The sequence below is a fragment of the Trachurus trachurus genome, assembly GCF_905171665.1.
Source record: "Trachurus trachurus genome assembly, chromosome: 10".
Taxonomy (NCBI): domain Eukaryota; kingdom Metazoa; phylum Chordata; class Actinopteri; order Carangiformes; family Carangidae; genus Trachurus; species Trachurus trachurus.
Genome location: NC_139894.1, coordinates 13,753,775 through 13,774,480, shown reverse-complemented (window position 1 = coordinate 13,774,480; position 20,706 = coordinate 13,753,775). Strand labels below are relative to the sequence as shown.

Genomic DNA, 20,706 nt, shown 5'->3' with positions numbered 1-20,706 from the left:
ATCTACTGAACCTCTCAGTCCTGCAGCGCAGCGAGATGAGACATTGTCTGCTGATGCAGCTTCTTCTCTGACCTGTCAGGATCTTGTGGAGAGGGTGGATGGTACTGTCTAAGATCATCTGCATGTTAAATTTCAAATATTCAGTCATTCATCTTCAAATTGTAGTATTTAATATGCGTATACATTTTATTATTTTTTATTTTGCAGCTTTTACTCACGTTTATCCTTTATTTTTAACTTCATTTAGTTCAATCAAGAAAGTGAGACACGCAGCAGATGTTTTTGTGTTGGTGTCTTTGTTGTTCTTCTCTCTTATTTCTTGCATCTCTGAGTTTCTCTTTCTGTGTGTCACACACACATACTCCTTGTTTTCCTCATGCTGACATTTATTTATAGAAGTGCACAGGAAATATTATAATCTGAGAGAATGAGCACTCACCTTTGCTTACAAAATGTAATTTTGTATTCAATCAAACACACTTAATTTGTGCTCATTATTTGTTTATGAATAATTGCTCCATATTCCTCTATTTCTATATGTTACTATTCATGCTGCTTGCTATTATAGGCCTTAGTTGAGATGCAGTGAGCCATATTCAGTGTGCCATCATCGCCTTGAGGCAGATTCTGATTTTGAGTGGCGATATAGCACAATCTAATATGCTGTTATTTATTAGAATGGGTGTATGACAGCAGATAATCCTTGTGCCCTTGTTCCTGTCTTTCAAGGTAATGATGAAATTCACCAATCCATACACAGGAGTTTCAGAGCATGTCCTGCTCTTCTTGCACTAGATCGACACAGCTCAAATGCAAAGCCAAAGAAAAACGCATTTGCTCAAGAGTTTGGCATTAATATCCACATACAGTACAGATGCGCTGAAAGATCCTTCATTTTTAACACTCATCAGAAACCACAAATATTTAGTCAGACATGGGAGCAATCTGCTGCATGTCAAAGAAATGACACTTCAGGGAATAAACAGGCCACAAATTCTGAAGCATTGTACCATATATCATCATTACATTCTGGAAAGGTCTGTCCTTGTTCGTTATAGTCCATATCAAATATGAAGGTCAGCTTTAGCTCCCTAATACTAGCTTCATTTCCCAAGCTAAGCCGAAAAATAGTGAGAATCTCTTTCAAAAACGTTTCTTATCTACTTGGGTTTGTGACCTTCACGTCTCTACAAGCCATATCACCTGGTAATATTGTTTGCCACATCTGCTGTGCTGTGAAGACACTATGCAAACTTAGAGAGCTAACCTGTCCACCCCACCGCTGCCTGTCAGTGCTTGTCTATGATCACCTCGCTGGCACCGCTGCGATGCAGGTATGCACCGGCCTACCGGCAGCTGTCAGTGTCACACAAAGCCATCAATCCACATCTCCGCCCCTGTCATTCCTGACAGGGCTCCGCCAGCCACAACCAGTCAACCAGCTGCACAAAAACATGTCAATTTAGTTTAGCATGCCACACTAATAGATTCTTGAAATTGAAGAAATGTGATTTGGTAAACAAAGTAAAAAAAGAAAATACTTTGTCAACTTTGACTTAAAAAATTACAGAAGATGAGGGAAAGCAACATCTTAATAGCAAACCAAATGCTACAAACGTCAGTCTGTATTATGATAGTGAGCCTCTGAAGCATATGGAAAATACTGACATGTACAAAACAAATAAGAACATACAAACACCGTGGTCTGAAGTGTAATCAAAGCCCACATAAACTTATCTTGCTTGTATTTACTAAATCGAGTGCTTTTTTTGAGACGAGCCCACTCTTATTTATGTAAACATACTAGTTCATCCTCAAAGTGTGAAAGGTTGACAAGGAGGATGCATAAATAGAAGCTGCAGGCCCATCATTGTCAACATGCCAACTGCTCTCTGCAGAGAATCATAGAGACATGGAGACCTCATTCTAGCAGCCCTAGCAAGCCATACGGAAAAAATGCCTTTGGAAAAGAAGGAAAGGAGGACACACAATAATTGTAAAATGTACTGAAAATGGAAAATATATTATGAAAAACCATTTTAGGATCATCTTAATTTGACAAAATCCATCCACTTCAAGCAGGTCTGTGGACTAATGGACATCTTGTTTCATATCTGTGGCTGTATCACTTAAAATTTCACACAACTATGTTTATTAAAAAATGGGCTCTGTAATTTTACAACAAAGTGATGGGATATGTGGTACACACAACTTCCCAGCTGTTGTGTAATCAAAGATAACTATATTTAAGATTGTAATAATGCGTGTTCAATAGTTGCATTAGCAAAACACACCGGAGGGAAAAAAAACAACTTTTTTTCTCATTTTTAATATTCCAACGGAGCAGCCCGATGCATGGGTTACATTCTGCTGGCGTCTGCAAGCTGTTGCTAGAATGGATGGATGAGGGAGAGTGGGCTCTAATTCATATAGTAAAAAATGATCACTTTGCAGGTAAAACTTAATCACAAAGACAGCATCTGTGGAGCCTCTGTCTGTGTTGAGGGTTTTAATAATATTGTCTGGAAGAATTTTAGTAATTGATTTTCACAAAAAGTTAGTTTTCTAATCAGATCATTCTATTTTGAGATTACTTAGAAAAAGTCTGTCTTATACATTAGTCCAGTTGGATTACATTTAATGTGTGTTGTTAACTGAGATAGCAGGCTGTTGGTACACTCATAAAAAGGTCTTGTAAAACTTGCAGTCTACAACCAATATGCTTCCTCACTTGATATTCCTCAGACTGGCAATAAAAAGATGCTTTTCAGAGGTTCATATGGGGAGGACTGTTACACAAGCTACTGCAACTATCCACATACTGAAAACCATACTACATAAAGTAGGTCTGAGAAAAGTTGACAGAAAACATGTAAAAACACAAAGTTGCTCTCTATTTCTCTGTGCTACCTGGGAGAAATGCCTGGACTACATAAAATGTTCAAATAACTTTTTGTGTCCCTGCTGGTTTGTTTATTACTATGTGCCTCATGCCAAGCTGCATTGTGCTCAAAGCGGCATGTGCGCTTTCCGGCTCTGTTCAAAGCTTAGTGGATTTGACTAGGGTACACAGTTGACATGTGGGTGCAGACACTTGCCCCAGATGGGGGCACTGACCCTGGTGATGCCAGCCGAGTAGGTGGCCACAGGGGCCTAACTACTCCACACAAATGCCTCAGAGAAGGAAAGGCCAGATGCTCTACGATGCTCTAGCTCTTGACACACTCGACATGTTTGTGACATTGTTTCATATGCTGCAATAAAAAAAATCCTGCTGTGATGATGAACCATCCTCCCCTCTTTCAGACAGAAGCATTAGTTTAGGTTTATTCTACAGTGATCAACTGTTATTTCCAGTGAAGTAAAGCAATTTTGGAAAATGTTGAACATCTGGTCAGTTCAAGAGAGTATGGAAATCCACTTAGAGCAAATTAAAACAAATGGGGTGACTTGGTAATGATTTCATAAGCAATTAGGATTTCTAATACTTCACAAGGAAAACACGTTTAGCTCTGCACTTGTCTCATCTATCAATCATGCTTGTTGAAGAAGCGTATATGTCAGACAGCATAACCTCAAGTTCTATCAACAGAGGCATGGGGGGAAAAAGATTTTTAAATCAGTTTCCTAAAAGCATTTGTCTGCTTGCCCTCCCCCATCCTGGTGCCATCCTGGAAAAAGCTAAATGAATTAAACTCTCATTAAATATGCATTTCATTGTTAATCATTTGCAAGCGGAGAGGATTAGGTCACAATTTGTGAAATGACAAAAAAAATCTATCCCTTCTCAAAAATAGCCTCTTGAAACTGCATTAAACCCAATAGCATGATCCATCAAACTGTCTTTTAAACAATAAAGTGTCTAAATCAGTGAATCCATAAAACAGATAATATATTGACCTGTACATAATGCTTAAAATACAATGGCCATATGTTTACTCCATCTGTTCATGCTAATGGATTTGTAAACAGTAAAACACCATATTCAGGTCAACCACTCAACCATTATTTCTATCAATGTTAGATCTGTCCGTCTGTCTGACTGATTGCCTGTCTGTGGGGTTAGAGCAGACAACAGTACTGGGGATCTCCTTCAGCATTTTACTTAGCCTTTCAACCTTTAAAGCGCAAAATTAATGCGCAAAAACTTTGGACATGATTAATTAATAGTAAGAGGAATCAAACTCTCTCTTTGTCCCGTACCACTAGCTTATTTTCATCAACCAGAAAACATAGCAGGCTCTCACCATGGAATACTGATGTAAAAAGTCTCCTCAAATATGAAATCCTTCAAAATATCTGAAGCACATATAGAATTTTAGAACAGAATGAGAATAAAGAGCCGAAACTCTCAAGCCAATGCCGTCAGCTGGAGAGGAGCAGAGATACAGAAAACTAGAATTACACTACCATGTTGCACTTGGATGTCTCTGCCAGATGTTGCAGTTTACATCCATGCCCAGACTCCACACAGTATACAGTATATGTGTTTGAATGAATTTAATAAAATCACTGAAAAAACAAACAAAAACATATTCATATTAAGTCATAATTAGCTATGAACTCTTGAAAAATGGCCCCAAAAATATTTTTATGGGTCGGAGTGACCTTGAAATTTGACTAAAAATTCTTAATCCTTCCATTCTTGAGTGACTGGGATACTGTGTTCATAAAACGGACCCATATGACCTGAAAAAATAAGGTATCAAGTGTATCTAATTATCATTAGTGTATGAATTCTTGAGGTATGGCCAAAACATGTTTTCTGGGGTCACAGCTGTGGTCAGCACAGTGGCATAATAAAGATGTGAGAAAAAAGACACACGGAGGAGCCTGCGATTCGGCCTCCAATAGAACAGCTTAAAGACAGGCTGAGAACACAAGGGCAGAGCACCAAGCTGCTGTGACCTCCAGCCTCCTTCTGGCTTAAGTTCAGCTTTCCATTCACTGAATGCATTTAAAGAGCTCGGTATTTGATTGTCCGTCTCTGATTTCATTTCACATAGAGACAAGTTAGTACACAAAAGGAGCCATTCAAGGTTTAATGAAAGTGTGTAGTCAATGCAGGTAAGAACCTTGACGGGTGAAAAAGCCTGGGTTTAGCGCATCAAGTGTGTATTTCATAACTGCCAAGGTCATTGTGATCGCGACAGTCCAACAAGCTACAGTAGGAGTTGGTTGGAGGACAATCCCCACTATCTCCAAAGCTGCAGGCAACGTTGCCCATGTCATCCTCATGTTTTATTCATATGAGTCATATTATGGCATTCAGAAACTGAGATCAAAATCTGCTCTGGCAGAAATATTTAATATCATACCTACTTCTCTACCCTTCTCCATCTGGTTAGCCAGAATGAGAGAGAGGGGTAGACAGCCTCCTTCAGCTCAGCAATGTTGGATTATTAAAAGTGAGGCTTTCAAAGAGGTCACTGCTCAGGGAAAAAAAAAAGTAGCATGCATCAATTATCTAGCAGAGTTTGTGGCATACTGAAGACTGTCTTGTCACATTTCCCAATATGGCTGAGCTACAGAGGGGTCCTTGGCTAGTGCTGACATTTAGAAGCTGGTGAATTGTGAAAATCCCAGTCTGTTTGTCAAAAAAATGGACAAAAGACCATAATGACTGCTTGCAAAGTCCCTTCAGGCTTGAAATTCCTTCTCAATGTCATTGGCATAACTAGACACAGCCATCCAGCTCTGTTGCTCTAATTTCTCATGTCTGTACAACTGCAACTTATACTGATCAATACATGGTTTACTGGTATCGCTGGAGGACAACAGAGCAATTCAAATGATTCACTACAGTACAACAAATATAGCGCACTGCCCGCAAACTTCTCACACTGGAGGAAGGAGGAATGATCATTTTCTGTCACAACTTGCACATGACCAGTGACAAACCTATAACAGCTTGGAAGTGTAATCTACATATTTATTTTAGCCTTTGTTGCAAGAACGCCCCAGCTTCCAATCCCTATATGTGACCTACATCTCAAACAACAAAGTATTTGCATTTTTTATCACTACATTCCAATAACTGGTATTGCTCTGAAATATAACCTATTGCTTAAAATGTGTTAAATGTTTAGAAATATATACAGATTGTGCAGAAGAGAATGTTTATGTCCATGTGTGCAAATATAACGTGGAAAAACAAGCTAAAAGCAGCATAATCTTCCTGTTGTTTGGGAGCATTGTATCTGTATCAGCTCTGGGAGTAAGTATAAGATTCCCTCACAGCTGAAAAAGATGACTCCCCCCATTCCTGTGCATTATTCTCCTCCTTATGAGTTCAAATCTGTGTGAAGCACAATTCCATGAAACCCCCTCTCTATCCTCCCGTTCTCCTCCTCCTAGCTCCCCACCTGCCTCCCAGTCTCTGCCTCTGTGGTGGCGCAGGGAGAAGTGGCATACCTTTGTTCATGTCAATCAGCTGCTTCTTCTTCTGCTGGCGCTCCTGCTTCTCGCGCTCTGCTTTCTCCTTCGCCAGCTTGGCTCTCTTGATCTTCTCCTCCATCTCCCTCTTCTTGTGGTTCTCCTTCACTGCTTCCTGATGAGGCACACACACACACACACACACACACACGCACGCACACACACACACAGGCGCACACACAGACAGATAAAATCAGAATCGGGGCTCCTGCCACCTCCAGTCTTTTACTGTATAGTGTTCAGACGCAGGAGCATGCCATCAGCAAATTCTTATTCAGAGAAGGGTTTGATAGTTAGAGATAGGCTGCTGGAATAAACAACATATCACACCTTGTTCATGAGCTTTTTTTTTTAAATACAAGCCTATTTGTCTGTAAGGCTTCAGCAGTATTTTGCATATTTCATGACACAGAGTTGACTCACTGTCAATAATACATCAATATAGCACACAATCCGACACACACACACATGTACCATGCCAGTACATTTCCTTTGACAATATAATGGAGCCACTGCATACGAAAAGAAAAACTGCATCGTGCCAGTCTCTGAGGAGGGAGAAAGAGATATCATCCTTCACTTCCTTCGTGACTGGCTGAAATGTCAGGAAAGGAGTCAGAGAAAGAGAGATAATCAACGGTACGGATTCAGCCTTTACAAATGTGTCAGGTTGTTCTCGTGCCAGCAGAGAGGAAGATGCAACCGCGTGACCTTTGGGGACAACAAAATGTTCTCTCATCCCGGGCCTGTGGTGCAGCCCTTGACAGGACCTATCGTAGGTGTTAGTGTATGTATGTGTGTGTGTGTGTGTGTGTGTGAGAGTGTGTGTGGGTGTGTGTGAAGAGGTCGCACTGTGCATGTATACATCCATATGAGCCTCACTGGAGTCCATCTTTGTTGCTTCTGCTCATCTATGGTGTTCCCCCTTATGCATGCATGTGCGTGTGTGTGAGAGAACGAGAGTGTGTGTGTGTGTCAGTAAGTGAAGGCATGGCCCTGTCTGTGCACTGATATAATAAGTGACGACAGTAGGCCCCCTCCCATCAAATGCCCCTGTGGTCCTGATGTGTGTGTCATGTTGGCAGCTAAGACTGAGGGATTACGGGGATTGTGGGGAAGGAACAAGGAAAGAGCAGCTCATCATGCCAGTCAATAGCAGAGCTTTGCTCCATGTCCAAGGACACAAGCCCTCATTGTCACTGTCTCCTTGTCGGATGACAAGGGCAATGAGAGAGGAAGAAGGAGAGGAAGAGAGGGGGGTAATGGAGAAGTCGAGTGAGGGTGATCGAGAGGGGCCTGATCGAGAGCGAAAGGAAAATAATGAGGGAGTAAATGAGATTTGGTGTTATGTGCCGTATGAAAACTGAAGAAAATATTTTTTGTTTCATCAGCTGCAACAATTCAGTGAAAACATTCAAAAACCAACATCCCTTTCATTGCTTTATCATGGTGTGTGAGTGAATCAGCGTTGCTCCACAGGGGGTATCGACTGTGTACACAGCATCAGACTTGTCGACAGCTGCATTGTATATTCTGGAATGAAACAGTTAACTTGTGCATTTTGTTTAAGTGATGGGCAGACTGACAGAATGAATCAAACTGATCCCAGCCCTCATCCTCTGACAGGATTCAATTCATTTTGGAAGTAATATCAGTGCATTGCTCAACATGTATTGCATAAGTTGGAAGATAAATTATGCAGATTACAAATAAAATCCTGCCGGCAAAACTTATTTTAAACAAACAACTAATTTTGACTGAAAACATGATTATGCAATGTAATTATGTTGCTCTAATCAAACAGCACCACTAATTACCGTGGCAACAAATATGTTTTCACTGTTCGCTTATTTTTTTCCCTTCTTTTTGATGGCCTCTGTTTGGCTGTTGGCAATAACTGATTGTATCAGGTCTCATTTTCTTGTATATTGCATATTGTAGGAGGACACGCAGGAGATAAACAATCCTCATGACGTGTTTTCAAAAATACTCATCAGCATGGAGCTTATAAACCACAGGACATGAGATTGTTTCTAATGAATCTCTTTAAATATTTTGCAGGAATTTCAACAATATGAGAAAAAAATGTAAAGAAAAATGCATGTGCTTCATTTAGTCTCTTGAGTGCTCTCATTAGTGACTCTATATCAAATATGATTTGTGACCATGGAAACAAGTTATTTTTGGACTTCACATTAAATCACCGGTCCCTTGGTGATTATCATAACTATGGTTATAGTGCCACCCATTGAGAGCTCAATTGTCTATTCAAATATAAATGTTCTAGAGGAATTTTAATCTTATAACTGAGGAAAACACCATATACTGTAGAAATGTATGATAGACATTTAAAGCCACTGATAGAGACCTATGAGTCCAGTAACAGCTGAGGATGTTATACAAGAAATCAAATAAACTGTATCTGAACTTGTTCAAGTACTCAACTTCAGTTAAATGATAAAATGTGGTCATGTAATTGCCCTTTCTCACTTGCTGAAAGTGATATTTTTGCATCAAGAAGAATAAATGTTGAGGGGAAGAAAGACAATTATGACAAGTATTGTAAGGCACAATAGGGTGACTGCAAACCTGACAATCAAATAAAGTGTTCTGCAACAAAATTTAAAACCAGAGTGGCAAAGACAGTCATAGAGGTTAAGAGAAATCTGCACAGTAAAATATAGTATGAGTTGCACATCACTACATACTGACCCAAAAAGGTCAAAGATTTTTTCCTATAAGATTATCAGCCATGATAGACGGTGTCCTCTCTGGCCTGGTTTCTGCCTAATAACCCTTACACAAACAAATCTAACTGTCAAGGGGCTGTGTTTATGACTGACTCTGCCCCGAACCCCTCTGGTGAAAAACAGGAAAATGTGCTGCATGCATATTGCTCAGGGGGGTATGTAAATTTAGAGTCAGAATCCTTAAATTCTCAGAAAAGTGTGGTTTTGCATAATAGCACCTTTTTGCCAGGCAGGTTTGTCAACACCACTGTTGCAGAGGCACACCCGTGCTCACAGAGACCGTGAGACAGAGTGAGCGTGTGTCACTTTCATGGCCTCCAGAGTGTCTAAGATGTGGATTATAAGCACTCCTTTATCTATACCTGGCTAGAAAACGGCATGCCGTGCAACCCACAGGGCCAATCTACCAACAAGGGGCAGGCAGCACCTTCCCTTTTTCAGATCTCTTCTTTCAATAATTCATGAAATGTGTTTGCTGTTCTTCCTTGACCCTGCACAACACAATACATCTCCCACAGCATGGCTCCCCTCCCATGCATACAAGTATGCCAGACCAATGAGGGAGCAATGAGTATTTCCAAGTGCTCCGTTGCACCAGTGATCTCACACAGAGAGTGTCACTGCTATATCTCATTTGAATTTTACAAACACTACAGCGCCTGGGCTTTAAGCAGCAAATGTGTTTATTAGCCATCTGTTACACTGTGTGGCAGAGTGCTGGGGGAGGGAGTGGCTTCAAGAAGTTATAAGTTACAGATTGTGAGACTTCTGCTCTCTGGTATAGATGTATTCCCATATTGATAGGTGACCTCCAAAATCTGGTGCAATGATTATAATGCCTGTGTCATGCCCACATTAAGTGAAAAATACTGAGGAAACATGAAAGTGATTAAGCGAGAAGGTGGGGGGAGGGGCACTGTCAGGGCTTTATCTTCAAGATGAGCAGCATGATTGTGATAATTTGTCATATTGTGAAGGAATTATGAAGCTTTAGAAATATCAAATGGGCTCAAAAGTGGACAAATGCAACCCCCACTTTCACACTCACACACGCACTCACACACAAATAGTCATTCTAATCTTTTAGATGCTCTATCTTGCTACTTTGCGAACCCGGCCTGGGTCTTTTGGTCTTATTAGAAAGTGACTCAATCAACAAGGAAGACTGTTAGTTCATCCCAGCCCATCTGCTGCGCTTTGATAACTCATTAATGGAAAAATCCTCATCCCCCATGCTCCTGGTCAGGATTACACATACAGACCCTGCGATTGCATTTCACTCATACTCTATTTCAGAATATGGCAGCAGCATTAAATTAACAAATTGTTGGACTTCGAATACTGACTCCATGTGCTGAAATCAAATAATATTTCATTGGCCAGAGAAAAAAAAGAGAATGGGACGGGAGTGAGGGAGAGAAAGAGAATGAAACAGAAGGAAAATAGAGTTAATGGATTCTCTTATCAGTTACATTCAGTTCTGTGAGGACTGTCTGTCAATGCGTTTACTCAAATGCCTCATGTCGGTCGGGTGCATTAAGCCCTAGCTTTTTAGTAAAAGCAATTTAGGGTGACTGTATTGCAATGGAATTCTTTAATACTGCAGATGCTTTGTGCTGTGAATGCATTACACAGGGCAATGCAACATAGATGGAAGTCAGCAAAGATGTTTAGTCTGAGTCAAACAACTCAATGTCTCAATATTGAAATAAAAGTCTTGGGCACACCAGGCATATCGAGAAGTTAAATTCAGGGCTGTTTGTAAATTATTAACTGACAAGGAGTCATAGTCCTCATTTGATTTGTCATTTGGAAAAAATCAGAAATGGTTGATATAGGGCAACTTTGTCAAAGATAAAACAAACTATCAGACATCTCTCCAACACTCATTCACTGACAAGAAAATCTAAGAGCGAGGTTTTCATTGTGCTGCAAAGGAGCTAGCTCAGTTGTTTTTACAGGGTAAGAAAAATGAAAAACAACATTTAAGTAGAAGAAGCCATTGATTCCTTGTGCTATGCAAGCAGATGGGATTAGCCTTTCTGTCAGCAGAGCTGAAGAGCCAAAAACTATAAATAATATCTGAAGAATATGGTGATTAAAGGATTGTTTTTATATGAATACATTAACTTATAACCAGTCCCCCCCACCCATTTTAACCACGGCACAACACTTTATCCCACTCACTTCCCTCCCCTTATCCATAGCAGGAAAGTTTAAATCAGTAATAAAATATTCATATGCAGCTATTTGCTTGAGAGAATAATTTATTTTCTTGGGTGGATGCCTCTTTTAGAGATATGCAACTCTGGAATCCTTGAGGGAGCGTTGTGTTGTGTGCTGGTGCTCTTTGATCAGCAGGAATGAAAAGTTGGTTTCAGATGGGGATCAGAGTAAAGAGAGGAGAAGGATTCAGACAAGGGGACCTTGCCATTCACGTTAATGGATTGTGAATACTGAGAGCATGCCTTCTGGACACCATGTCATCATCCTGACACTGGGAATTTTGGGGCGGTGCCATGAGGGATGGATAGACTGTAGAAGGTAGAGTGCACAGACACTTGAATAAATGTTTAACACACTCATCTAGTCAAGAAAAATTAATGTGTGCTTTGTTATGAGATGACGTGGTGTTTACTTTGCCTTTATATTTACCTCTTTAGCTAATGTGTTTAGCCTCATGTGCTTGATTCACTGTTCTTAGTAATCACACTTCCTGTAACACCAACAAGAAGCAGAGGAAATTTTGACTTTTACTTTCATCAAAGTGAAATTACGCTCCACTTCGACCTCAGTAGCTTTTTTTACTTGTATATACTCCGCTCACAAAATAGATTTAAATGTGTTATGTCCAACACTGATAATTGTGTTCTATTGCTTAAGGTTAATATAAGTTAAAGTTAAGTAAAAAAAAAAATACAGAAACTTTTTCCAAGCCATCCTGAAAATTATTTTAAGCTCTCAGATGGAAAGTAAAGTAGAACTTTATCTACTTTGCCAAGTCTGTAGACTCATTAGCCTGAACAAAATCCTACAATATCTACAATGCCCTGTGGAGAAAGCACATGCACACTCATACACACAAGCAGCCTCAAGCTAAAATGAAATTGTGTTTGACAGGTTAAGACGATTGCACAAGCCTCTTTTATCAGTGAGACACTGACATTATACATTCTCATATTCTCACTATTCCTTCAAATAATATATTCTAATCTGAATTATAACTTTGTCTTTTTTTCCTTCCAGCCTCTAAGCCAGTGCTAGAAGTGTCCTAATCAGTAATGGTAAGAAGAAGAAGGAAAAAAAAGTTGTAAGTTAGGTTCTTCATGTTTAAGCAGCTGACACCTTGTTTACTCATGTAAATGCGATTAAGCATTTTTGTTTCCTATTTAGATGTACGGCACAAAACAGAAGCTTCTATCCATACAGTCTATATTATAATTTACAATCTATATAAATATACATATGTACTAATTTCTGTACTCCTGCATGATTATTAAAAATGATGGGTCTCATTTGTGAAATGTTTTGAATATATTTGCATGTATATGATACATTCAGATTTAAAATTCAGATTTAAAACACATACCTGATCCATCAAATGCTCAGAAGAATAACTTTGTGTTTATATTCCTCTGATAATAGTGTGATTCTGCCATGTTGGTGGAATAAATATTCAATATCTTGACTTGAACATTTTAAATAAACTTAAAATAAATCAAATTCCCCTCCCCATCTCTGGGGAGCAAATTATTTAATTAATTAATTAAAATTAAAATAAAACCTTACAGACCAAGATGTGAAAGTGAAAAAAAAAAAAAAAAAGATTTCTGTAAGAGGTTATGTCAATGCAGAAAAAAAATTCTTTGGACGAATCAGTGGACTTGTGACCTTCTAAAAGATGCCATATGGAAGGAAGTCACTCAGCATGTGGGCATGGTTACATTCTTGCAGTAAACAGTGCAAGAATCTAAAAGGAAAACTGAAAAGCAATGTCAGGGCCAACCAACCAAATTCAAATACCACAATGAATGACCAGAAAAAACATTAGATTTTCTCTCACCTGCAAACTGCCTGGCATTTTTTAGGTGAATGAAGTAACCCTGAGAACTGAAACTACATGTAGCAGCAGACTGTTTCAAAAACACACATTTTCAGATGATAAATATTTCTACCCATGTTGTTCACACAGATTATAGTGGTGTATAATGTCCTCTGAAGCCCAGGAAGAGAACTGCCAAGTCTAAGAAAATAACCCAGATGACGTCATAGTTAGGTCACTGAAGTTAGAAGAATTACAAGAGATTACTTCTTATTATGGCAAGTGAAGGATCAAGTGTTTTTAGAGCATGACTGATGCAAGGAACCAAATGTCAGAATATCTTCTGCCTCTCCTGCTTCAAATTTCATATTTCTTTTATAAAAATCTGTCCCTTATGAGATCCTCAATTTTATGGAAGTGTGAAACCAAATCACCGTACAACTTTTACATCCAGTTTCATCCATTAAAATATTGCACTATAATGTTCACACATGCCTTCACCATCTGTCAAGACCTGCTTAAAGTCTGGTAAAAGTGTGTGCCATGTGCAACATACAAATTCTGTTCACATTTCAATGACACCCAATGTGTGTCAGCGAGTGAAAGTGTGTGCGAGTATGAACATGTGTGGGTGGAGGTTTCCGTTAGTCTGTATGTATCTCATTTGAAGAAAACAGCAAAATAAAACTTTTGATGTACATGTAAACAAACCATAAACTTTATTACTCACCATGAAGAGGACGCGGAAGTTGGCCAGTTCTCCGAAGAAATCCTCCACACTGACGGAGTGAGGGTCAAAGGCAAAAAAGCTGCCTATGCTCTCGTACAGTTTCTGCATGTTCTTATGCATCGTGGATAGTTTCTCATACTGCTCGCGGGCATGCTTGCAGAATCCGTGAGAAGGACAGAGTCAAGGAAAAATAATGACTGAAACACAAACAAAACATATTTAAAAGCTACGGTAATCAGGAACTTCACAAATATGTTCATCTGTGAAAAAGACAAGCCTTTGTGCGAAATGATCACTTCAGAAGCTTTATGGGATTCAAAAGGCCCACCTATGTCAAGGTCAGCAAAACAAAACACTGGATAAAGAAGGGTCAAAGACAATCTAATGTGCCATTACAATAACCTCTCCATCTCACTTTGGAGTCAATAGCATGGTGAGCTAATAGCTGTAGCCCTGGAGTAATGGAAAGGTGTTTTGTAGTCAGCAGCATGACATAGATGGTTTCTGGAAAAGCTGATTGCAGTCATTGTTCTATTGTTTCTTCCAACAACAGTGGGGTCAGGTTGTTTTGAACCTCACAGCTCACGTCGCACTGTGTAATTTACTGAACAGGCGGAGCACTTTTCTCCTGGTGAATGGCTATTGACAGCCGGCATCAGTTAAGCATTATCACAGCAGCCACTGACCTCATGGAGACTGTGCTTGGAAACTCCAAGACTCACACGCCCTGGGTGGGATGAGGATGGCAGCAACACACACACACATACACACACTAGCTTGTATCTACATGCACGTACATGCTAGCAAAAATAGGCGAGCATGGGGCAACAACAGCTACCTGCAGCTGAAACTCTATCAGCAGTTCCAATGAATGAACAATGTTGTACAACACCTGCTGTACCTTCAGCCATTTCCATCTGCCTTCTTAATAGGCTACGGTTATTATTGTCAAATGGCTCAAAGTTCATCACTGTGATGAAAAATTACTATAAAACTGGCTTTATTTCTTAGCTCTGTCCATCAATTCTGTTGGATATGGTAAGAGCAACAAATAGTCACAGTCAGATGATCAGAAACATTGTTAACAACCTGCAGGTTTTGCTACCAGTGTTTAAACTAAAGACGCACTTTCCCTTTACTTTTTCTTACAGAGATGTCTGACTATCCTATTGCTTTGTTTAAAACCTCTCAGATTGACTGATCGCCAGTGTTTTCTGACCTGTGGGGCCACTTTTTTAATGTTCAACCTTGGTGAGTAAAATATTATCAGAAAACATAGAAAGACAGAAGATAAAAATGCACTTCAGTACTTCAATACTTCAGTTCTGTCTAAATACAGAAAACATATAACTGGCTGCTGAGCAGTTTTGCATGGCCACACATGACAGAATGCTTTAAATTCAAGGTTTAATAGTAATCTAATCTGTGATAACATACACGTCATCTTTTGTGAAACGACACACTCATTTATTCTAATGTATATATATATTCTCAAAGCTAATGCAGACAATGTCACTGTCAACATATACAGGGAAGCATAATTGGGATTGTATTTTGCCTCTTTATGTAATACTACTTACATACTAAGGCAGCAGTTTCTTGTTCTCTGTGTCATGGGTACAGTTATAGGCAATTAGTGCTCATATGCGGTCGCCTTGGCAACATACACAGGCGGGTGGTGCAGCATGTGGCCTGTGATTGTCAGGGCTAAACAGTTTTCAAGATATTGTTCTTTGTGAGCCAGGACGATGTGGAAGCCACTGTTTTTCTGCAGTGGCATTTATTTATTGTTTGTTTGTTCTGTCATCTTGGTAGACTTCCATGCTGAAGCCCAGGGATTGTTCTATGTCTCTAGCCAAGTTAGTTACGCTAATTTTTTTCTTTCAATGTGGGTATAAATACCACATTTAATTGTGCCTGTTCTGTATGCGTGTGATGTATGTGCATGCTTACATGTGCCCATATTTAAGTGTGTATTTGTGGAAATGCCTCTGTAAAGATGAGAAGGAGTACAAAAAAAAAAAAAGAAAACTGACTGGGCAGACTGGCTGGATTACCTCCCTGCAAGCTAGTGTTTACCAAAACAGAGAATTGGTGGCACAGTCCAAGTTAGCAGGAAGCCCACACACAGGCCTGATGGAAGGGCTCATCCCTCTGTCTTTACTCCTGCTTGTCTTTATGTTGTTGTCTGCCTCGACCTGATTAATCTCCCCTTTCTTTTGGTTCGACTGCCTTTATCTCTTCTTTTGTCCTCCTCCCCCTCACTCCACCACTCACAGATGTAAAAGTAAAACAAAAAAGAAAAGATGTTTGGTGAAGTCTTAAAATGATTGCTGTAAAGAGAAAACACTTTCTGGGACCAATCTGCCATGAACAGCGACATATGGTATGGTGTCATTTATTAGTGAAACTGAACCTCAGTACTTCATCCAAAAATTCAAATGCAGTCAGTTTCGAGTGCCAGACTAAACTTCATATAAAATGCTCCCTCTCAACAATGCCTAATTGGTCAGAATGGAGAATTAACTCGAAAGGATAAAATGATAATTGTAAAATCATGAAAGTATAAATATTTATTATGTTAAACTGAGAACTGAAACGGGGATCAGCAACAGGTTCATGGCAAACAGCAAGAAAAATATCAGTGTGTCATTTCAGCAGCAAAAAGACATGTTGATATTTCTCAACACGGACATGCAAATGCTTATTAGCAGCATTTACATGAAATATTGATTCCACTCCACAGCTGCGGCCATGGCGCCTTTAGCTCGGGAAAATGTTTGGGTCAAAGCTGTTGCCTCCCTTACAGAATGTGAGTTAAAAAACATTAAAGCAGTAGTAACATTTGGAGCTTGTTGTGGCTTGTGGCTTTCTGTGTCTCGCTTTCTCTACTTCTCTCTCTCTCTCACACACACACACAAACTCAAATAAACATGTATGCATATGCACAGTGGTAGATGTGTCCCGCTGGGGACTGGACTGAGGCTGGCTGGGCTTTTGCTCCTTGTATTTCCACATCAAAGACATGTCATATTGATGGAGCCTGACGCACACTATCCTGCAGCAACACAACCGGTATGGCAGAGCCCTTATCAAACACACATAAAGACACAGAATGAACAGGCAAACACTTGCACACACACACAAATATATATACTGTATGTGTGTATATACTGTATGTGTGTGTGTGTGTGTCTTTATAGTACACTACACATGCACAGAAGCATACAATCATTCTTTGAATGCCTCTGTCAGGTTGTCTATTACTTTTTTCTTTCCCTTACTTTCTCAGAGTCAGTGTAGCCTTTAAGGTTTCTCCTTCGCCAAAGATAAATCTTTTTCTATTTTTTTCCCTGTCCACCACTGTCTAACTCAAACTCATTCGCTTTGTGATTCTCTTTCTACATTTCCCCTTGATATTCTTCCCATTAAATTCTCTCACTCAGACAAGAACTCCCTTCTTCCTCTTCTACTCTGAGTGAACTTTCAGAAGTCTGCTGTCTGAGCTGTGTCTGGTACTCACGTCACCTGGGCTTTAAGCGTAGCAGGGAGCAGAGGCGATGGGACTCAAGGTAAAGCATCATGCAACCTTTGGTTGCCCTGACCCTGTTTGTCAGTCTCTGCTCTCCTCTTCTAGTAGTCCTCAGAGGAGAGCTACAGTCTGCACTTCCTGTGCACTGAACCTGACCAACACAGTGCAAGACAAATGCTCCAGGGCTAGAAGGCTCGATATTGCAAATGTGGATGCTACCAAAGATAACTGTGGGATGCCTATTGGATTTTATGCTAATGGTCAGATTAAAGCTCTTAATTTTGCAAATATAGGCATTTTATAGCTCACCGTCTCACCTTTTCTGAGTTTCTGGGACTGCAGTTTTTAAAGGCAATTTCAATAACTGAAGCTGGCACAGCTGGAACTATGTACAATTATAGTTAAAAACCAACTGGTGGCAAAACGGCAAGGCACTAAGCATATCACACAAAGACTTGGCTTTCAAAACTCCAGCTTCTGACGGCATCATGTCTGACAGTGTCATCTTACAAAGAGGATGTCCGATGTTAAATATGTCAGTGGCAGTGCTCTGTTGGTTCATGTTTTTATAATTCCCTCACGCAAATCCCCTGTTCTTGCCAAAACCCACCATGTCCTTGTACAAATCTAGAACTAGTTCTTTGTCCTGCCACAGCGTCCTCATTACTGTGTTTAATCAGTCACTTTTTATCTATATGTTTGACATGCCAGAAAGAGTACATTTAACATCAGTAAGCTGCGATTAAGGGCACTCATTTCTAACACCAAAAAGTGATATCAAAATCATATCCAAGGCAGACTTAGCCTAGATGTAGGGGGGGGAAAGCTTTCAGTGCTAGACATCATTGAATTTCACAATAAAAGTCAGAAACATCCATTTATGGGCCAAAGCAAAGTTAAAACAGTTTTCACAATGGCCACCTATGAGGGTGGCAATAAATTACCTGGTTTGTTTACCTGTGTGCATGAGAGAGTTATTAAAGTGCTGCATAAAACCCTACAGTGTGGGCCCAAAAAGCCTCCTTAATAAATCTCCTGTAACCTAGTTCCATTAATGTTTATTTAATGCTTTCCTATGTGCTTGCTGGCCCCTCCATCCAAGGCCCCACACTAAGCCTGCTTTTCTCCAAACCCCACCATCCCTGCTCCCTTTATCCCCACACCTACTGCCAACAGTCCCTGTGGGCCAAATTACACCAAAGCTGCCCACTGACTGGACACAACCCATCATGCTGAGAGACAGAGAGATAGAGAGATAGAGGGAAGGAGATAGAAGATGTAAAAAGTGTATGTAACTGCTCAAATCAATGAAGAAATGCATTTGATCTGTAATTATTTCTGTTTTTAAATACATCTTAAATTCTTTGTTTGATAATTTTTTTATTTTTTTTTAAATGCAATTTTGCAAGCATCACTTTCCTCATCTTTCTATAGAGGCAGTTAAAAAGCTGACTTAGGGAGAGAAAGACAAAGGCAAAGTTTAAGAGGAGGGCAGGACCATTCTCTAGTGTGTGGTGATACAAGCAGAGGGAGGTCCATAGGGCGGGCAGGAAAGAGGCTGACAGTGTCCTGAGTTGGGCCACGACACCGACACTGGGGCTGTCAGAGGGAATTAGCAACGCAGCCAGCTCCAGGAATTTGGGATGTGATCTGGTGCGGAGGTGAATGGGGGGAGCAGGGGAGTGTGAGAGTGACGTAAGAGAGGGAGGGCAGGGAGAGAAGGAGTTGCCCAAATTAATAAGAGCCACTAGTCTGGCTCACAGTCACACAGTTAGATATGAAATATGCCATCATTGGTAATATTTCTGATATTAGAGAGCTAGCAGTCCACAATGTCAGTGTATTAACAATTTTTGAGATGTAAATAAACATCATATTTTAGCATGCCTACATTTGGTAACATGGAGATCAGATGAAAAATAAGGACAAGCTGAACCAAATATGTCACTTATCCACATATTTCAGTGGATAAGTGAAAACTTTGAACTGCTCGTGGCACTGAATCAAAAGTCTGGAGATCACAGAGGTTATTACAATTCATACATGTGGGAAACATGAGTGCTCTAAGTTTATGGTCATCCATCCAATATTTATCAAGATGTTTTACTTTAGAAGAAACTGGTGGACAAACTGAACATCCAACACTGCCAGCCCTAAGACTGACCTTTTACTGTGACTGATTTAAAGGGACAACGAGGAGTTTTGGAAAAGCGAAGCGTTTTCACACTACATTTATGAGCCTCCGCGCGCACCGTAAAATTATTTTGACCGGCGCAAGACGGACTCATGTTTTCATTCATCAAGAAATAAAGTCAGAGGTTCAAAGAGGTTCACATACCGTCGTAGTTCTGACCATAAACGGCGATTCAGCTGCGTTATTCTCATGACTCGTTGCGAAACCGAAAGTAAAAAACGCTGGTCGGCTCGACCAGCATCTCCGCCACCACTAATAATAACAAAATAACGATAGAGACAGAATGATATATTTATCGAAAATGGGCCCATTGACAAGTGTGGGTAGCGGAGATTCATCCACATTAACGTGAGACTTTTTTATAACCGAATAGAAACTCCTCGTTGTCCCTTTAAATACGTGACCGCAGTAACAGCCGTGGCTCAACAACATGGCAACATGGTTGGCTATATATAAATACAGTATTTACACAGTATTTAAATGAATATGTAATACTTTTTGAAAAGTCACAACGTGGAATGTGCTTTGCAGGTTGCAAAAATTCAGCTCATGCAAAATGGCAGCATGTTTGTTGTGCACAAGAATACAAGAATTCGAGTCATGTTCATTTCACATGCTGAAAATAATTAAATGTACCAAACTGAATGGCTTGGTGAAACAGTGCTCTCTGAAAATTTCTGGACTTTGTCCAAAGTAATCAAAACAACACCTTGGATGAAAATCAACGTTGTGCCATCGAGAAACTCCTGTTGATCCATCTTTGTCAGTGCACACGAGCCGACACCCCCCTTCTCTCTGCTGAATTACAGAGAGTGCCAAAGGGGGTGGGGGTGTTTATACCCCCCACTCTCACACACAAAATGCAATTAATGTAATACTTCAGTGTGCTGCTGCAGTGATCACAGTCAACCTTAACCTTCAGTGTTGTCACTAGTTTTCTCAAATCTCAAATGTTTCCTTAATTCACTTAAGATTTATTTTCCTGCTGTGCACAATTAGTACATATATAGTCTATTGTTGTGA

The 20,706-nt window shown here is 39.9% G+C and overlaps 1 protein-coding gene across 4 annotated transcripts in view; it reads right to left on the bottom strand.

Annotated features, from left to right (window-relative positions):
- Window positions 1–20,706, bottom strand: part of diaph2 (diaphanous-related formin 2) — a 346,642-nt gene that overhangs the window by 52,515 nt on the left and 273,421 nt on the right. For all 4 annotated transcript variants that reach the window (XM_083980784.1, XM_083980786.1, XM_083980787.1 and 1 more), the window contains 2 exons: window positions 13,958–14,122; window positions 6,415–6,550 (listed from right to left, as the gene is read on the bottom strand). In XM_083980784.1, coding sequence (XP_083836910.1) covers window positions 6,415–6,550; window positions 13,958–14,122 — 301 coding nt within the window. The remainder of the gene's footprint in view (window positions 1–6,414; window positions 6,551–13,957; window positions 14,123–20,706) is intronic.